At 34.5% G+C, this 16441-nt stretch overlaps 2 protein-coding genes across 8 annotated transcripts in view; one reads left to right on the forward strand and one right to left on the reverse strand.

The window, feature by feature from the left end:
• Positions 1-4332, forward strand: part of CFAP210 (cilia and flagella associated protein 210) — a 120675-nt gene extending 116343 nt beyond the window's left edge. The window contains exon 10 of the mRNA XM_036995043.2: positions 4148-4332. Within this exon, the coding sequence (XP_036850938.1) occupies positions 4148-4210 (63 nt within the window). The 3' untranslated portion in view covers positions 4211-4332. The remainder of the gene's footprint in view (positions 1-4147) is intronic.
• Positions 1-16441, reverse strand: part of PPIG (peptidylprolyl isomerase G) — a 37969-nt gene that overhangs the window by 5978 nt on the left and 15550 nt on the right. For all 7 annotated transcript variants that reach the window (XM_073218720.1, XM_073218718.1, XM_017667913.3 and 4 more), the window contains 6 exons: positions 15705-15792; positions 12017-12046; positions 11790-11929; positions 3614-3821; positions 2648-2815; positions 1196-1283 (listed from right to left, as the gene is read on the reverse strand). In XM_073218720.1, the coding sequence (XP_073074821.1) occupies positions 1196-1283; positions 2648-2815; positions 3614-3821; positions 11790-11929; positions 12017-12046; positions 15705-15792 (722 nt within the window). The remainder of the gene's footprint in view (positions 1-1195; positions 1284-2647; positions 2816-3613; positions 3822-11789; positions 11930-12016; positions 12047-15704; positions 15793-16441) is intronic.

Consider the following 16441-nt stretch of genomic DNA (forward strand, 5'->3'; position numbering starts at 1 on the left):
GACAGATCAGTATGGCTAAAGATAAAAACTGCAAGGGAGAGTAGTGTTAAATAATATTCACGAGGTAAGCAAGAACCATATCTCATGAGGTCTTGTAGGCCATAGTTAACAATTTTGGGTTTATCTTAAGATGCACTGCAAAGGAGTGACATAATCAGATTTTCATTTTTAAAAGACCATTCTGGATACTGTCTGGAGAAAGGATTAGATCAGTGATTCTCAACGTGTGGCCTAGGGATCCTAAGACTCAGAATCCATGAGGTCAGAACTGTTTTCATAGTATCGTGTTATTTCCTTTTCTCACTTTCATTCTCTCATTATTGTAGAGTTTTTCAAAGACAACATGTTTTGATGTCTTTGCTTTCCTAGCTAATGGAATATATGCCCATGTACTCTTATGCTTTAAATATTTCTTGGTTTTAATTTCTAAAAGAATAAATATTGATAGCCAAATCAACAAAAGCACCTTTGGATTCTCAATAATTTTTCAGAGTGTAAAGAGGTCCTAAGCCAAAAGTTTGAGAACTACCATGAGAACAGTTAAAAAAAATACTTAACAGTTCAGAGAATATACAAAGATGTCAGGAGTGAAGCATGAGAAAAGCAGATGGATTCCAGAGTATTATTTAGGAGGTTGAACTGACAGAATTTGATGATGGTAAGATGCATAAGGTAGGAAAGAAACAGCAGAGACAAAATGATTCTTGGGAATCCAGTTTAAGAAACTACGTAAGTGACAGTTTCTGTCACTGAGACCAGGAATCTAAAGGAGGCCAGGTCTGAAGAGGAAGTGCTTATGTTCAACATCACATATGCTGAGTTTGAGATGCCTTCTAGGCAATGAGATGGCTGTGAAATATGGAGAGTACACCAGAGGGAAAGGGGATGAAATATAAGAATAGGGTTAATTTTTATTAATTTTTAACAAGAAATACAGTGGACAGGAACTAAAAAGGGGAAACAAGAAGACCTCAATATCATTTTACACCATGTACAAAATCCATTAACATCTGATGCATATGTTTTTTAGAAGTACCAACACAAATAAATTACTATAAAAAAGAACATATAATTCAATATTCACATCTACTTTAAATTTTAGTTACTTTTGTGTTAAACAATAGTTAAGAAACCCTCTAAAATTATTTAACATAAATGTAATACTATTAAGTTTTCTGGGAAAATAATCACCTACCCTTGGTCCTCTTCCTTTGATTTTCCTGCCAGACCTAGTAACTAAAAGTCGCCTCTGGTACGAAGTAGGCTGGGAGTTAGGTGGATTACTATAAGGAAGCAAAGGTCAAATTAAACACATTATTTTATATAAATGAATCTGGAGAATATAAATATAGTGTTACTGGTCTAAGTAATAAATTTTAAATATTATATATAATCAATGGTTCTTAACCAGGAATGTTAACAATTCCTACTTGGTATCTGGAAAAGTATGGAAGCATTTTTTTCAACTGCCAATGACTAAATGGTGCTACTGATACTTAAGTGCCCAAGAGGCAGGAATGCTAAAATCTTGAAATGTGTGAAGATGAAGAGCTAGTCTGTCCTAACACCAAATGTGTTCTGTTGAGAAACACGGTTATATGATCACTACTAAAATGAAGTTAATCTGATAGTGCTAAGGAAAATCTACATAGAAGAGCTCAGTGTAGGCTATATGCTTCTGAGAGAACAATTTTAGAGCTATCTTATTCCAAAGTACCTTAATATACTATAAGCAGCTGTATTGGTAATAAAACTATAGAGAAGTGTAATTAATGAGAATTAAACAAAGATATGCTGGTCTGAATGATCAAAATGTCTATATGATAGTTTATACTAAAAAGGGAAACTATTAATTTTCAAATAACAATGAATTAATATTTAATTAGCACTAACAATATCCATTTAAGTTATTTTTTGAAAGTTCATTGTAAAGATGTTCAAACATTTCCTAATAATTATTTCTTTAGAAACATCCTTTCCTAACTGAGTTAAAACGAACCCAAACTAATTCCTCAAAATTACTCCAAGTTTCAAATTACTACAACTTATTTTTTTTATTTCTACTATAATGTGAAACTAGAGGTACTGCTCAGAATTTATTTATTTTTATGCTATATTATTGAACATAAAATAGAAAAAGACTTCAGTCTTTCTTTTTTTGGACATAATTAAAATAATTCATCAAGAACCAACAGACTAGTAATAGTGTGGATTTATATAGAAAAATGTTCAAAGTACTTTAACATTATAACAATTTTCAATACAATATTCTAAATCAGGCAAGGAAAACAGCATTTTCTCCCTATTATGCAAATTGAAAAATAAAGGTTCTTCCTTGCTTGTATAAAATAACAATAAAATACTTATCTTGTTTTAAAAGAAACTGGTTTATAATGCTACAATTTATCTTCTTGACACTTGCAGTTTTTAAAGTAACTTTTACTCAAAGTCTGTTTGAATTAAGTCAGGTTATCTTCTTCGCTACATAGTTAGTAAAAAAGAGCTTTGCTAATGTTAGCTTGTAAAAAAAACATTTCAATCTTGGGACAAGGTTACCATTTAAATCTTGTCTAAAGAAAAGACTTAAAAAAAAAACCTCTTTGGTAAAGAGTGTAGGGTACTCTACAAGATATACACATTCACATACCACTCTCTCTCTCTCTCTCTCTCTCTGTTTTTTCTTTCTTTTTCATCAGCTTTAGGAGGACTTTTTCTCATTAGGAATCTATTTTCAGGTATAGGAGGGATCTCTTCCGGACGGACAGTAGACTGGGGTTGTGCTTCAAGATTTTCAGCCTCACTTTCACTAGATGCGCTTAATAGAGACACACAAAACAAGTTCCATTTGGTCATTATACACCTACTCCAAATTCCCAACAGCTGGTATTTCCTTCCTTTGTAAGATATCACATTATATATACACCACCCTGTTCCCGCTACCCATGATGCAATTATATGTGGAAATCTTCCTTCATTCCCCTGACAAACCAACTAACTAAACCAAAAATGAAAATCAAAGGTCTCTGTTATCACATTCTCAAAAACTATTTTCCAATAAAATGGATCAAAATGAAACTCTACGGGCAATGTCCTCTGATACATGTAAACTACTTTAACATGTACATAAAGCAATTAGCTAATATTAGAAGCAATAGGCATAAAAAGGAAGTTTTAGTACAAACACAGATTATTTCAAACAAAATGATGAAGACAGTAAATACGCTGAAATCTGCTTTCCATCCTTTTGCTATCATATGAGGCAAAGGAAATAAAGGACAAAAAAGCAAGAGACTGCTATAGAGAACAAGATAAATGATGGCCGGTTCCCTATAATTTTCACTAATGCTATGTTCCACCCATAAAATACAAAGTCATAAAACCAAAAGCATCATTTCATTTGAGTTTACACAAAATGAATGATTTTGCTGAAAACGAAATGTGTACCCAAATTTAATCTAAAGACTGCAGAATATCAAAATGGTCTTATACTTCATGCTTTGAAAGATTTCTATTTTGATGTTCCCATATTATTGATCCAGAATCCCAGTAGATTTGTTTATAAATAGAAGGGAACTGGAGTATACAGCTAGTACTGTGAAAATAAAATTGAGACCTTTTCTTGTTTTTCTTTCGCTTCTTCTTTTCTTTCTTGTGTTTTCGGGAATTTTTCCTATGTTTCTTTTTTCTTTTTTTTGATTTCTCTTCAGAAGCACTATCAGAATCAGAAGAATCAGAAGAGGACTGAGAATCACTGGAGCTATCTGAGTCACTGGATGATGAGGAAGATGATGATTTATGCCTTTTCTTCTCTTCCTTCTTAGCTTTAATAAAAAACAAAAAAGTTTTGTTCAACACCTTTCAGACAAACTTTCAAAGTGGATATTTAGATTTTCTGCAGTTCTTGTAAGCCCAGTATTTGACACTTAGCTCATCCAGCTATTTGAACTGAGGCATACAGGAAAGGAGTCAAGAGTCAGTATTAAAATAAAAATCTCTGTGTTCATGGGACACAGTTACATCTATTAAGTAAAAAATTTTTGGAAAAGTGGTAAGTCTAAAACACTTAGTTTTAAAAAAGCACAAAAGTAACACTTAAGAGTCCCACATTTTAATCTTGTATTTTTTGACTTTTTTCTCTTTTTACCAGATTGAAGATACAACTGCAGAAGAAAAAAACAGAAAAATACTTTGCATGCATCTGGAAAGATAAACAATTCCATTGCCTGGGCTTATGTTTCAGTGCCTGAGCATTCCTCCAACAAATTTAGCTTTAGTTGAAGAGCAAATTTACAACTAAAAGGGTCAAATGCAGACCTCCTGGAGATGTGCTATGAAGGCTCAAAAGATTAAGAAACTGGAATTCATTGCAGGGATGCAAGGATGGTACAACATTTGAAAATCCTTCAACATCATCTACTACATCAACAAAAAGAAGAACAAAAACCACATGATCATTCCATAGATGCTGAAAAAGCATTCGACAAAATTCAACATCCATTCATGATAAAAACTCTCAACAAAATGGGTATAAAGGGCAAGTACCTCAACATAATAAAGGCCATATATGACAAACCCACAGCCAACATCAATTATACTTAACAGGGAGGAACTGAAAGCCTTTCGTTTAAGATCGGGAATAAGATAAGGATGCCCACTCTCCCCACGTTTATTCAACACAGTGCTGGAAATCCTAGCCATGGCAATCAGACAACACAAAGAGATAAAAGGCACTAGATTGGCTAGGAAGAAGTTAAACTGCCCTGTTTGAAGATGACATGATACTGTACATAAAAAATCCTAAAGAATCCACTCCAAAACCACTAGATCTAATATCTGAAGTCAGCAAAGTCGCGGGATACAAAATTAGTACACAGAAATCTGTTGCATTCCTATACACTAACGATGAACTAGCAGAGAGAGAAATCAGAAAAACAATTCCATTCACAATTGCATCAAAAAGAATAAAATACCTAGGAATAAACCTAACCAAGGAAGTGAAAGACTTATACTCTGAAAACTACAAGACACTCATGAGAGAAATTAAAGAAGATACCAATAAATGGAAACACATCCTGTGCTCATGGACAGGAAGAATATTATCAAAATGGCCATCCGGCCTGAGGCAATCTACACATTCAATGCAATCCCTATCAAAATACCAATGGCATTCTTCAACTAACTAGAGCAAATAATTGTAAAGTTCATATGCAACCACATAAGACTCTGAATAGCTGAAGCAATTGTGGGAAGGAAGAATAAAGTGGGGGGAACTACAATCCCCGACTTCAAGCTCTACTACAAAGTCACAATAATCAAGACAATTTGGTCCTGGCACAAGAACAGGGCCACAGACCAGTGGAACAAAACAGAGATGCCAGACATTAACCCAAACATATATGATCAATTAATATACGATAAAGGAGCCATGGATTTACAATGGGAAACAACAGCCTCTTCAACAAGTGGTGTTGGTAAAACTGAACAGCTACATGTAAGAGAATGAAACTGGAATATTGTCTAACTCTGTAGACAAAAGTAAGCTCAAAATGGATCAATGACCTGAATGTAAGTCATTAAACAATAAAACTCTTAGAAGAAAACATAGGCAAAAATCTCTTGAATATAAATGGGAGCAACTTTTCCTGAACGCATCTCCTCGGGCAAGGAAAACAAAAGCAAAAGTGAACAAATGGACTGCATCAAGCTAAAAAGCATCTGTACAGCAAAGGACACCATCAGTAGAACAAAAAGGCATCCTATAGTATGTAAGAATATATCTGTAAATGACATATCCAGCAGGGGGTTAACATTGAAAATACAGAACTCACACACCTCAACACCCAAAAGGCAGACAACTTTATTAAAAAATGGGCAGAGGATCTGAACAGACACTTCTCCAAAGAAGAAATTCAGATGGCCAACAGGTACATGAAAAGATTCTCCACATCGCTAATTATCAGGGATATGCAAATTAAAACCACAGTGAGATATCACCTCACAGCAGTTAGGACGGCCAACATCGAAAAGACTAGGAACAAATGCTGGCCAGGATGCAAAGAAAGGGGAACCCTCCTACACTGCTGGTGGGAATGTAAACTAGTTCAACCATTGTGGAAAGCAATATGGAGGTTCCTCAAAACACTCAAAATAGAAATACCATTTGACCCAGGAATTCCACTCCTAGGAATTTACCCAAAGAAAACAAGTTATCAGATTCAAAAAGACACATGCACCCCTATGCTTATTGCTGCACTATTTACAATAGCCAAGATATGGAAGCAAACTACGTGTCCATCAGTAGATGAATGGATAAAGATGATGAATGGATAAAGAATACTATTCGGCCATAAGAAAGAAACAAATCCTACCATTTGCAACAACATGGATTGAGTCAGAAAGTATGATGCTAAGTGAAATAAATCAGGCAGAGAAAGACAAATACCAAATGATTTCCCTCATTTGTGGAGTATAACGAAGTAAAACTGAAGAAACAAAATAGCAGCATACTCACAGACTCCAAAAAGGGAGTAGTGGTTTCCAAAGGGGAGGGGTACGGGAGGATGAGTGGGGAGGGAGGGAGAAGGGGATTGTGGGGTATCATGATTGGTGCACATGGTGTGCTGGATCACGGGGAAGACAGTGTAGCACAGAGAAGACAAGCAGGGACTCTGTGGCATCTTACCACACTGATGGACATTGACTGCAATGGGGTGTGGGGGAGGATTCTATAATAAGGGTAGTAATCACATTGTTTTTCTTATGAAACCTTCATAATAGTGTATATCAATCCTTACTAAAAAAAAAATTCAGAATGAGATATCACTTCACACCATTTAGGATAGCCAATATCCAAAAGACAAGGAACAACACGTGCTGGGCAGGATTTGGAGAAAGGGGAATCCTCAGACACTGCTAGTACGATTGTAAATTAGTTCAACCATTGTGGAAAGCAATATGGAGGTTCCTCAAAAAGCTAAAAATAGAAATGCCATTTGACCTGGGAATTCCACTCCGAGGAATTTATCCAAAGAAAACAACGGCTCAGATTCAAAAAGACATATGCACCCCTATGTTTACTGCAGCACTATTTACAATAGCCAAGAAATGGAAGCAACCTAAGTGTCCATCAGTAAATGAATGGATAATGAAGAGGTGGTACATATACACAATGCATTATTATTCAGCCATAAAAAGAAAAAAGATCCTACCATTTGCAACATGGATGGAGCTACAGGGTATTATGGTCAGTGAAACAAGCCAGGCAGAGAAAGACAAGAACCAAATGATTTCCATCATTTGTGGAGTGTAACAACGATGCAAAACTGAAGGAACAAAACAGCAGTAGACTCAGAGTCCAAAAAGGGAGTACTGGTTACCGAAGAGGAGGGGTGGGGAAGGGTGGGTGGGCAGTGGGGGAGAAGGGGATTGAGGGGTATTATGATTGGTACACCTAGTGTGTGTGGAGGGGGTCACGGGGAAGACAGGGTAACACAGAGAAGACAAGTTGTGACTCTGTAGCATCTTACTACAGTGTTGGACAGTGGTTTCAGTGTGGTATGGGGGTGGGTGCTGAAAATCTGGGTGAATGTAGTAACCACAATGTTTTTCATGTGAAACCTTCAGAGGAGTGTGTATCAGTGATACCTTAATAATAATAATAAAAAAGATACAGTACTAAAAGCAAGACCATAGTGCATATTAAGAATCAAAATGAATTATAAAGAGCAACACTTTCAACTCTTGGGCCATTCCTGTTTATTTTAGATTATGTAGTTTACTTATCACCGTGTAAAAGAATTCCCCTTATGTTCATTGACCTTTTTGGGAGGTGAGGAAGGATGTGGTATAAGCCTATTAGTTAGGTATTGAGTTTATTAGTATGATGTTAAAGTTAAAAACAAACTCCAGAACATTTTACTTGTAAAAACTTAAGTTTAAGATAATGCTGTCTTGCTGCTTTTTATTTGAAATTTATAGATTTTATACCAATGAATTTCATGTGAAACCTTTATAATGAAGAAAATTTCTAGGCCATCATGAATATAAGACTTGAAATAAAGAATGTAACTAGTCCTCAAATAGGTCCCCTTTAGATATTTTCATTTCATATTACTAGTTTCCTAAACAGTTTAAGTTCAACACCCTCTGTTTTCCAGTAAAAGTGCCATTACCACAGCTTTTAATTCCAGAATAAGGACAGTAAAATGGTATCCTGAAATGAATCTGCGGTGTTCTTTTTCACTGTTTCCTGAGTATGAAACTCACCAGTTAGTTCCTCTATTGTGCTCTTCTTTCTGTATTGCCAGGTAATCTGCTTCCTACCAAACACACACAAAATTTCTGCTCATATAACTGTTTGTTTATTGCCATTTTGCCACAAGTCAGCATTCGTGTTTCTGTATACTCTATAACAATGGCCCCATCTCTTGTTGCATGACCAAGCAAGGTGAACAGACCTCTCTAACCGAGACCAGTATGACAGAAGTCATGCAAAAAAAAAAAATCTGGTAAGTTCCTTAATCAGGGCAGTGGTTTCATTCTCTGGTGGTCTGTGTTCTATCTTCCACTATGCCCTCTGACAGCCTCCAGTATTATAGCTCTGCATCTGTTGGAAGGTTATTCTTGACTATCAATCTTCTCAGGCTCAAATAGCCACAAAAAGCAGAATTTCCTATCTTTTAACAGCAAAGGGAGAAAAGCCCAAGAAGATTGTCCAGACTCACCAAGACCATATATATACAGGTGGGCCCGGACAGTCAGAATTCTTCAGAGGTCTTTTGTTTTCTTTCAGGAAGTTAGAAAAAGAAAAAAAGATTCCGTATTTATTTACTTTTTAAACTCGTGTGTAACTCTCTCAAACAAGGTTTTAAATATGATGAGGATGAACACCACAGTGTTGTAGAAAGTGTTTTGACTGTTCCCAATTAAAAACTGTAAGAAGGCAATTAAATTTATTAACTGGATATAAGACACAGCTCTGCCTAAAAAAGAATATATAGGTGCACGAAAAAGTCCATTTTGACTAATGTTCTGAGTGCTAATTGAAGGCCTGTACTGTAACAGATGCCAAACTGTGTGATCTCTAATATAAGGATATGTTGTGGATCCTCTTTCTGCAGTATGATCCAGAATACAGTAGGCAGGGGAGATCCTGCTAGAAACAAATCTGATCATTTTGGGAGCTCCTAGGTACTAATAAAGGGCCAAATCTCCTTAACTGCTGAAACTGGTAAGGGCAAGATATGTTGGTAAGGGCAAGATATGTTTCCATAGCACAACTTTGAGGAACATGCTCTAGAACGCCCCATCACTTGTCAGCACAACTTCCGGGCCACTACGGCAGGGGCAAAATTAGCATTTACCTCTTCAGTGAAAACATATTATAAAGACATAAATAATAATAAATAAAGAGTGCCATTCATTCAGTTTCTCATCCCTTCTATTAATATTCAAGCACTAACCATTTAGTACCAAAAGAATCTTTATACCAAATTCAAGAGAGACTCTATGATAATTGCTTACGGTTTAAAATGTAAGCTTTTTTTTACTACCTCTATCTTTTAAAAAATATGTAAGCTACACAGCATCCTTAACTTTTATAAGCAGAGAATAGATCTTAATACAAGAGATCTTAAAGACTACAAAATACAAGACAAAAAACTAGTTATTAGGTAGAGAATAAACGACAAGATTTCCTAGATTATGTGGGAAGAGATAATGTCTTAAACCAAAATATTCCAATTATCCTGACACCACTCTGAAGAATTAAATATCAGTAGGTTCACCTCCTACACTGCTGGTGGGAATGTAAATTGGTTCAACCATTGTGGAAAGCAATATGGAGGTTCCTCAAAAAGCTAAAAATAGAAATACCATTTAACCCAGGAATTCCACTTCTAGGAATTTACCCTAAGAATACAGCAGCACAGTTTGAAAAAGACAGTTGCACCCCTATGTTTATTGCTGCACTATTTACAATAGCCAAGAAATGGAAGCAACCTAAGTGTCCAGAAGATGTGGTACATATACACAACGGAATATTTTTCAGTCATAAGAAGAAAACAAATCCTACCATTTGCAACAACATGGATGGAGCTAGAGGCTATTATGCTCAGTGAAATAAGCCAGGTGGAGACAGACAAGTACCAAATGATTTCACTCATCTGTGGAGTATAAGAACAAAGAAAAAACTGAAGGAACTAAACAGCAGCAGACTCACAGAACCCAAGAATGGACTAACAGTTACCAAAGGTAAAGGGACTGGGGAGGATGGGTGGGAAGGGAAGGACAGGGTGGGGGGAAAAGAAAGGAGGCATTACGATTAGCATGTATAATGGGGATGGAGGCACGGGGAGGGCTGTGCAACACAGAGAAGACAAGTAGTGACTCTACAGCATCTTACTACACTGATGGACAGTGACTGTAATGGGGATTGTGGGGTGGCCTTGGCCAAGGGGGGAGCCTAGTAAACATAATGTTCCTCATGTAATTGTAGATTAATGATACAAAAAAAAAAATATATATATATATCAGTAGGTTCAGGGTCTACAACTTACAATCATTAATATAGACTACTTTTTAGTTTGTTTTTTTAATGCAAAAGATTCAACACCTCACTTTTTACAGGAACTCCACATAAGACATACACTATACCTTCTGTTTGTAAATAAGGATAGATAGCCAGACTTGTGAACACCAAGAAATTATGTAAACAGTCTCATTATGAGCTGCAGCATGACAGAGAATGAAATGAAATCATAAGAATTATAGACGAATGCAGAAACAAACTGTGCATTTTTCTAAATGATACAGAGCAAATCAGCATACCTAAACTTGAGAATAGAATGTTCTACTTAAGGTAATACTGAAAGGAATGTTAAAGACTTTAATGAGTTAGCAATACATAATGGAAAAAGCTCTATATTTAAATCTGGCAAACCTGAGTTTGAGGCCTAGTTCCCTGATGTAGTAAATCTCCTTGATTATCATTATGTAGTAAATCTCCTTGATGTAGTAAAATGGAGAAAATCATATTATAGGGTTATTGTGAGGATCCGAAAAGATTATAAATGGTTTTCACATTTGTTAACCATGAAAAACTTAGTACTGATATTAACTATTCCTTAGATTAGTCAAGAACAGAAAGATAGGCTCAGTTTAATATTTGATTGCTTTCTACACAGGTTTGAAGGTAATCTCACCCCATTACTTTTAGAGTGTCAGGCCTGATATCTGTAATAAATGGTATTATTTACATATTTCATATATAATATAAATATTTACTTAAAACAAAGTTATTACCATTCAGATAATATCACATGAAACTACTAGTCATGTTAACTTCACATGTCTAAGTAAGAGAAGTTTCTCAAATAAGCAAGATGCTCCTGAATCTAAACAGTGCATGACGGGGAAATAATGCATTCTCCTAAAGTTTCTTAGTCTATGTTATTCTCTTCGATTACCATCCTCCCCACTGTCCCCTTCCCTAGAGAAATGGTATTTACTTACCATGATATTTGGACAACTAGTTTTTAAAAAACCCAAGAAACAAAGAAGGAGAAGAGTAAATTACTGCAAATTAATAACAAGGAAAAGTCAAGCAGTTCTGTGGTAAAACAACAAAGCACGAAGATAAAACACGTTAAAAAATTATATGTATTTTATATTTTAAAACAGAAAAACCTTGCATTTATATTCATTTTAGTTGAATTTCACGCCAACTATTTTTAGAGTCTCTGCTCATTTTGTATGTGTAAGAATTATCAGAAATATGCATGTGTTCTTACCTTTAGATTTGGGAATTAGCTCTCCACAACTGAGTATCCGCACCTCAGCAAATGGTTTGCTAGCTGCGTCTGTTTTCTGGTTTTCTATCTCTCTTACAACTTCTTGACCGGAAATCACTTGACCAAAAACAACATGATGGCTAAAGAGCCAAGTAAAGATGATTAAATAAAAGCTTATTTTAATGTAATTTAAACTAGGTCATAAAATAAGTTAAAATGATTTTTACCCATCTAAATGAGGAGTTGGTTTCGTTGTTCTTTGGAAGTCGTCAGATAGAAGAATAAAAACAAAGTCAGAGAAAAATAAAGTTAGCATCTCTAAAAAGGAAAAGAAAATAACTGCATTGGAAACAAGGTTGCAAACAAAGAAATCATATTAACGTTAACACAGTAGAATCTTGCTACATTAACTTTAAGTAGAACAAAATGTAAAATGCTTTACACATAATGAATTTTAAAAAATCTGTTCTGATTTGAAGAGTAATACCTACTTATTATTGAAAACTTACATGTAATTTAAGTTGACATTGTGGTATTACTTCTACCCATCCATGTTTCCTGCATGTAACGGGGTTCTTACTGCACATTAATGGTTGTATAATGTTCTACTGTATGGACATATCATCCTTTATACCATTCCCCCAGTTTATTGGTTTAACACTAGTACTTTTTAATCTTAACATTTTAAACAGTTAAAATACAGGTCAAATGTAGTCCCCCTTTACCTGTGGCTCTACTTTCTATGATTTCAGGTACCCACAGTCTGGAAGCAGAAGATCCTCCTTCTGACATTATCATTAGATGGTCAACAGTGGTAACCTAATGCTATGTCATAATGCCTATGTCATTCATTTATTTCATCTCATCATTTAGGATTTTATCATCAAGAAGAACAGTGGGTACAGAGCAGTAAGATAATTTGAGAGATCAATTTAATATAGTATATTGTTATGATTATTCTACTTTATGTTTTGTTAATCTCTTACTATGCCTAATTTATAAATGAAACTTTATCATAGCTATGTTTGTATAGGAGAAAACATACTATATATACTATTATCCAGTTTTAGGCATCCACTGGGGTCCTGATGTATCCCCTGTGGATAAGGGGGGATTACTATATTATGAGGTCTTCAATTTGCTGGACCTGAACAGAAATGGTCTGTATAATGCTTATAAATTTTTAATTAGCTGCTAACATTTAAACTTTTGGATACTTTTACATAAAAATCCAGATTTCAGATTTTTTAGAAACCTGGAAGATATGGCACCTGGCATGGGCAATAATAGGTCAGGCTGACTATTCCCTGGTCTTCTTTAATACGGGGACTCTTGTCCCAACAGAGTTTATCTGCCTAAGACCTACAAGTGTCTGAGTTTGTTACTCCTGACATATAGTAATCTTCACATTGAAGAAAGAGATCTGGTTTAAAACTTTGGACAAAACCAAAAATAAGCAAAATGTCTTTTTTTTTTTGCAAACAAAGTAATTTAAAATATTTTTCCCCCTCCCACATCATAAAGATTTCTAGTTAAGAAGCTGCTACTTTAGTAGTGAGGACATACTTGTACATAGATTGATTTTTAAAAATCTGAATAGAAAAGGCATTAGAAATTTGGAAGAAGGAACCTTTGGTTAAGGCACCCACAATCCTAATGAAAAATTCAAACATGTACATTATTTATAAAAGTTCACCTTACTTTTAAAACCAGTAATCTATCACTATTTTTTTCACTGTAACAACTATGCTCTGAACTTGCTAAAAACACCCAGAAATGTAAAAACCCAGTGTACTTATGTACATTTTTATTACATGTTACATTCAATGTGTGTGTGTCTATGTAACTTGCATCTAGATACAATTGATTCTTGCTTCAAAGATTCCATATGTACAACTTTTTATTTGTAACTCCTAAACTATTAATCAGTGCTTTCATGATCATTCTCACATTAGTGAAAAAGTGTGCTGATGAGGAGTGGAAAAACTGGAGCTCCTGTACAGTGCTGGTAGGAATGCAAAATAATGCAACCACTGTGGAAAAGTTTGGTGGTTCCTTAAGAGCTAGCCACAGGCTTACCATATGACCCAGCAACTCTACACCTAGGTATACACCCAAAAAACTGAAAACACGATCTCAAGAAAATGTGTGTGCTGATATACAACGGAGTATGATTTCTAACACCTACAAGGTGGCAACGACCCAAACATCCACCAAGAGGTGAATAAGGATAAATGAGATGTGCTGTGTACTTACAATGGAAGGACAGTCATTAAAAGGAATGGAGTTCTGATACATGCTACAGCATGGGTAAGCCCTGAAAACATGCTGAGCAAAATGAGTCAGACACAAAAGGGAAAATATTATATGATTCCACTTCTATATGTGGAATAGGCACATTCATACAGACAGAATGTGCAGAGGCTGGGGGGAAGCAGAAATGGTTAGTTTCTGGGATGATAAAATAACTTTGGAAATTGTGGTGACAGTCGCATAGCACTGTGAATGTAATTCATACCACTGAATTGTATACTTACAAATGCTTAAAATGGCAAAATTTATATATGTTATCACAATAAAAAGAATTTTTTTTAAAAGATAATAAAACTGAAACTGTTTCCTTTAATAAACAATAGAACACATAATAAATGAGGGTGATCTAGAAAGAAGAAATAAAGAGAAACCAACATAGCAAAGATTCTGGTAATATACATGAAGGACTGTATGAACTTAACATATATGGTTTGGTTAGCACAAACATTTTACTTAAAAAAAGAAAAGGAAAATAAATGATACTATTCAGTATTGCTGAGCATCTTACATACATACTGCTGACAGCAGAGAAACTATACTTCCTTTTGGGAATTCAGTACAGCAATATATACAGGAAGACCTAAAAATGCGTAAATATTTCACTAATTTCTGGCAACTTATATAAAAAAATAATTTAAAATGCATCAAACAATAAGTACAATAAGGTTCATTATAGCAGTCTGAAAGAAGGGACAAACAAAATATTTAAAAATGAGATTAACAAAGCACAGTGCATTCAAACAGTGGATTAAAATGAAGCTATTAAAATGTTGTAATATTTAATGGTTGTACAGAGATTTACAATATATAATTGTAAACTCTGTTTACAATTAACAGAGTTAATTATAGTGAATATTTAACACTTTGCCTACATTTTTAATGCATAGAAAGATGCTCTGAGAATGGGAGTGATTTTCTTCTTTTTCATCTGTGTGTTTTAATTTTTGTACAACAAATGTGATTTAAGTTGTTTTCACTGAAAAAAAAACAAGACAAGACATATAGGTAATTGAATAAACTACAGTACAGAAACACAATAGAGTACTATGCAGCTGAAAAAAAGAATAAGAAAGATCTCTATGAACTGATATGGAGTAATTTCCAGGATTCACTGTTAAGTGAAAAGAGCAAAATATTATATATACTATCTATCACATGAGAAAAAAAGGAAAAGTAAGAAAATACATATGCATCTGTTTATTACTTGACATTCAATTAAGGAACAGCTTTTCCTTCTTCCTTTTATTTATTCATTTATAATTTATATCTATATGGACTCCTAGATTTCTATTTCACTTAACAATTTAATACTGTCATTAATTTTGATGCTGTAATTGTCTTAATTTGAACAGTGAGAACCCCAGCCCTTCAAGCTGGCTTCTGTGTGATCTTGACAAGTCTTCATCATTTGAAAACTTTAAGAGTAAAGTCAACTCCCTTTTCAATAATTTTCCCCTTTTCATCAATTCTTTTTTCTTCCTATTGTAAAGAAATCCCCTTTATGGATCTCTCTTTTTTTTTATTAGTGATCAGTGGCAGGCACACAGAGAAATGACACACCAAAAAATGGATATTTTAAATGATCAGACCATAAATACTTACATGAAGAATTGTGAACCATTTGTATCCTTCCCTCTGTTGGCCATTGACAAAAGAAATTCTTTGTTGTGTTTGACAGCAAAACTTTCATCTATAGAGAAGCAAAGTTTTCGGTTACATTATTAAGTACGACCTCCAAAAAAACTTCATATGCTCTCTTCATATCTTGTGTTCATAGCATCTGCTCCTTAGTGCCAGACAAAATTAAGATAAATCAGGTTAAAAGAAGAGAATCAAATAGTAAGCAATTCCCTCCATCTTCTTAGACTACATTATTTCTACTTTTCAATCTCTTGCTGTAAAAACAAATCACTATTTTGTTTTCTTCTTTTCCATTTGTTTGTCCATTACATGTTTTTGGAAAAGATAACAGTTTCTTTGCTTATTTAAACAAAAAATGAAATTTTCCTAAAAAAGCAAGAGAAAGAAGTCAGATAGGATTCTTTTTACATATTCCTGTTTCACCTCTAAGCTCAAAAAGGCATGTGTAATATTCTAAGCTCAAAGAGGCATTCATTAATTTAATGTCTGCCACAGCATCACTTATTTCAAGACAGCAGTTTGCCCTCAAATCTTGGACTATAATGAGAACAAAGCAAGTGGAATATGAAACAAAACTTCACTGACTCCCTAAAGTGAAAGATGGGAAATATGAAAACATCTATCACATAAAATTTTTCATAAGAAAATTAACCCTCATATTAGTTGAAAGTAGTCAGATCTTAGTATGCAGTTTAATG

Source organism: Manis javanica, chromosome 12, assembly GCF_040802235.1.
Source record: "Manis javanica isolate MJ-LG chromosome 12, MJ_LKY, whole genome shotgun sequence".
Taxonomy (NCBI): domain Eukaryota; kingdom Metazoa; phylum Chordata; class Mammalia; order Pholidota; family Manidae; genus Manis; species Manis javanica.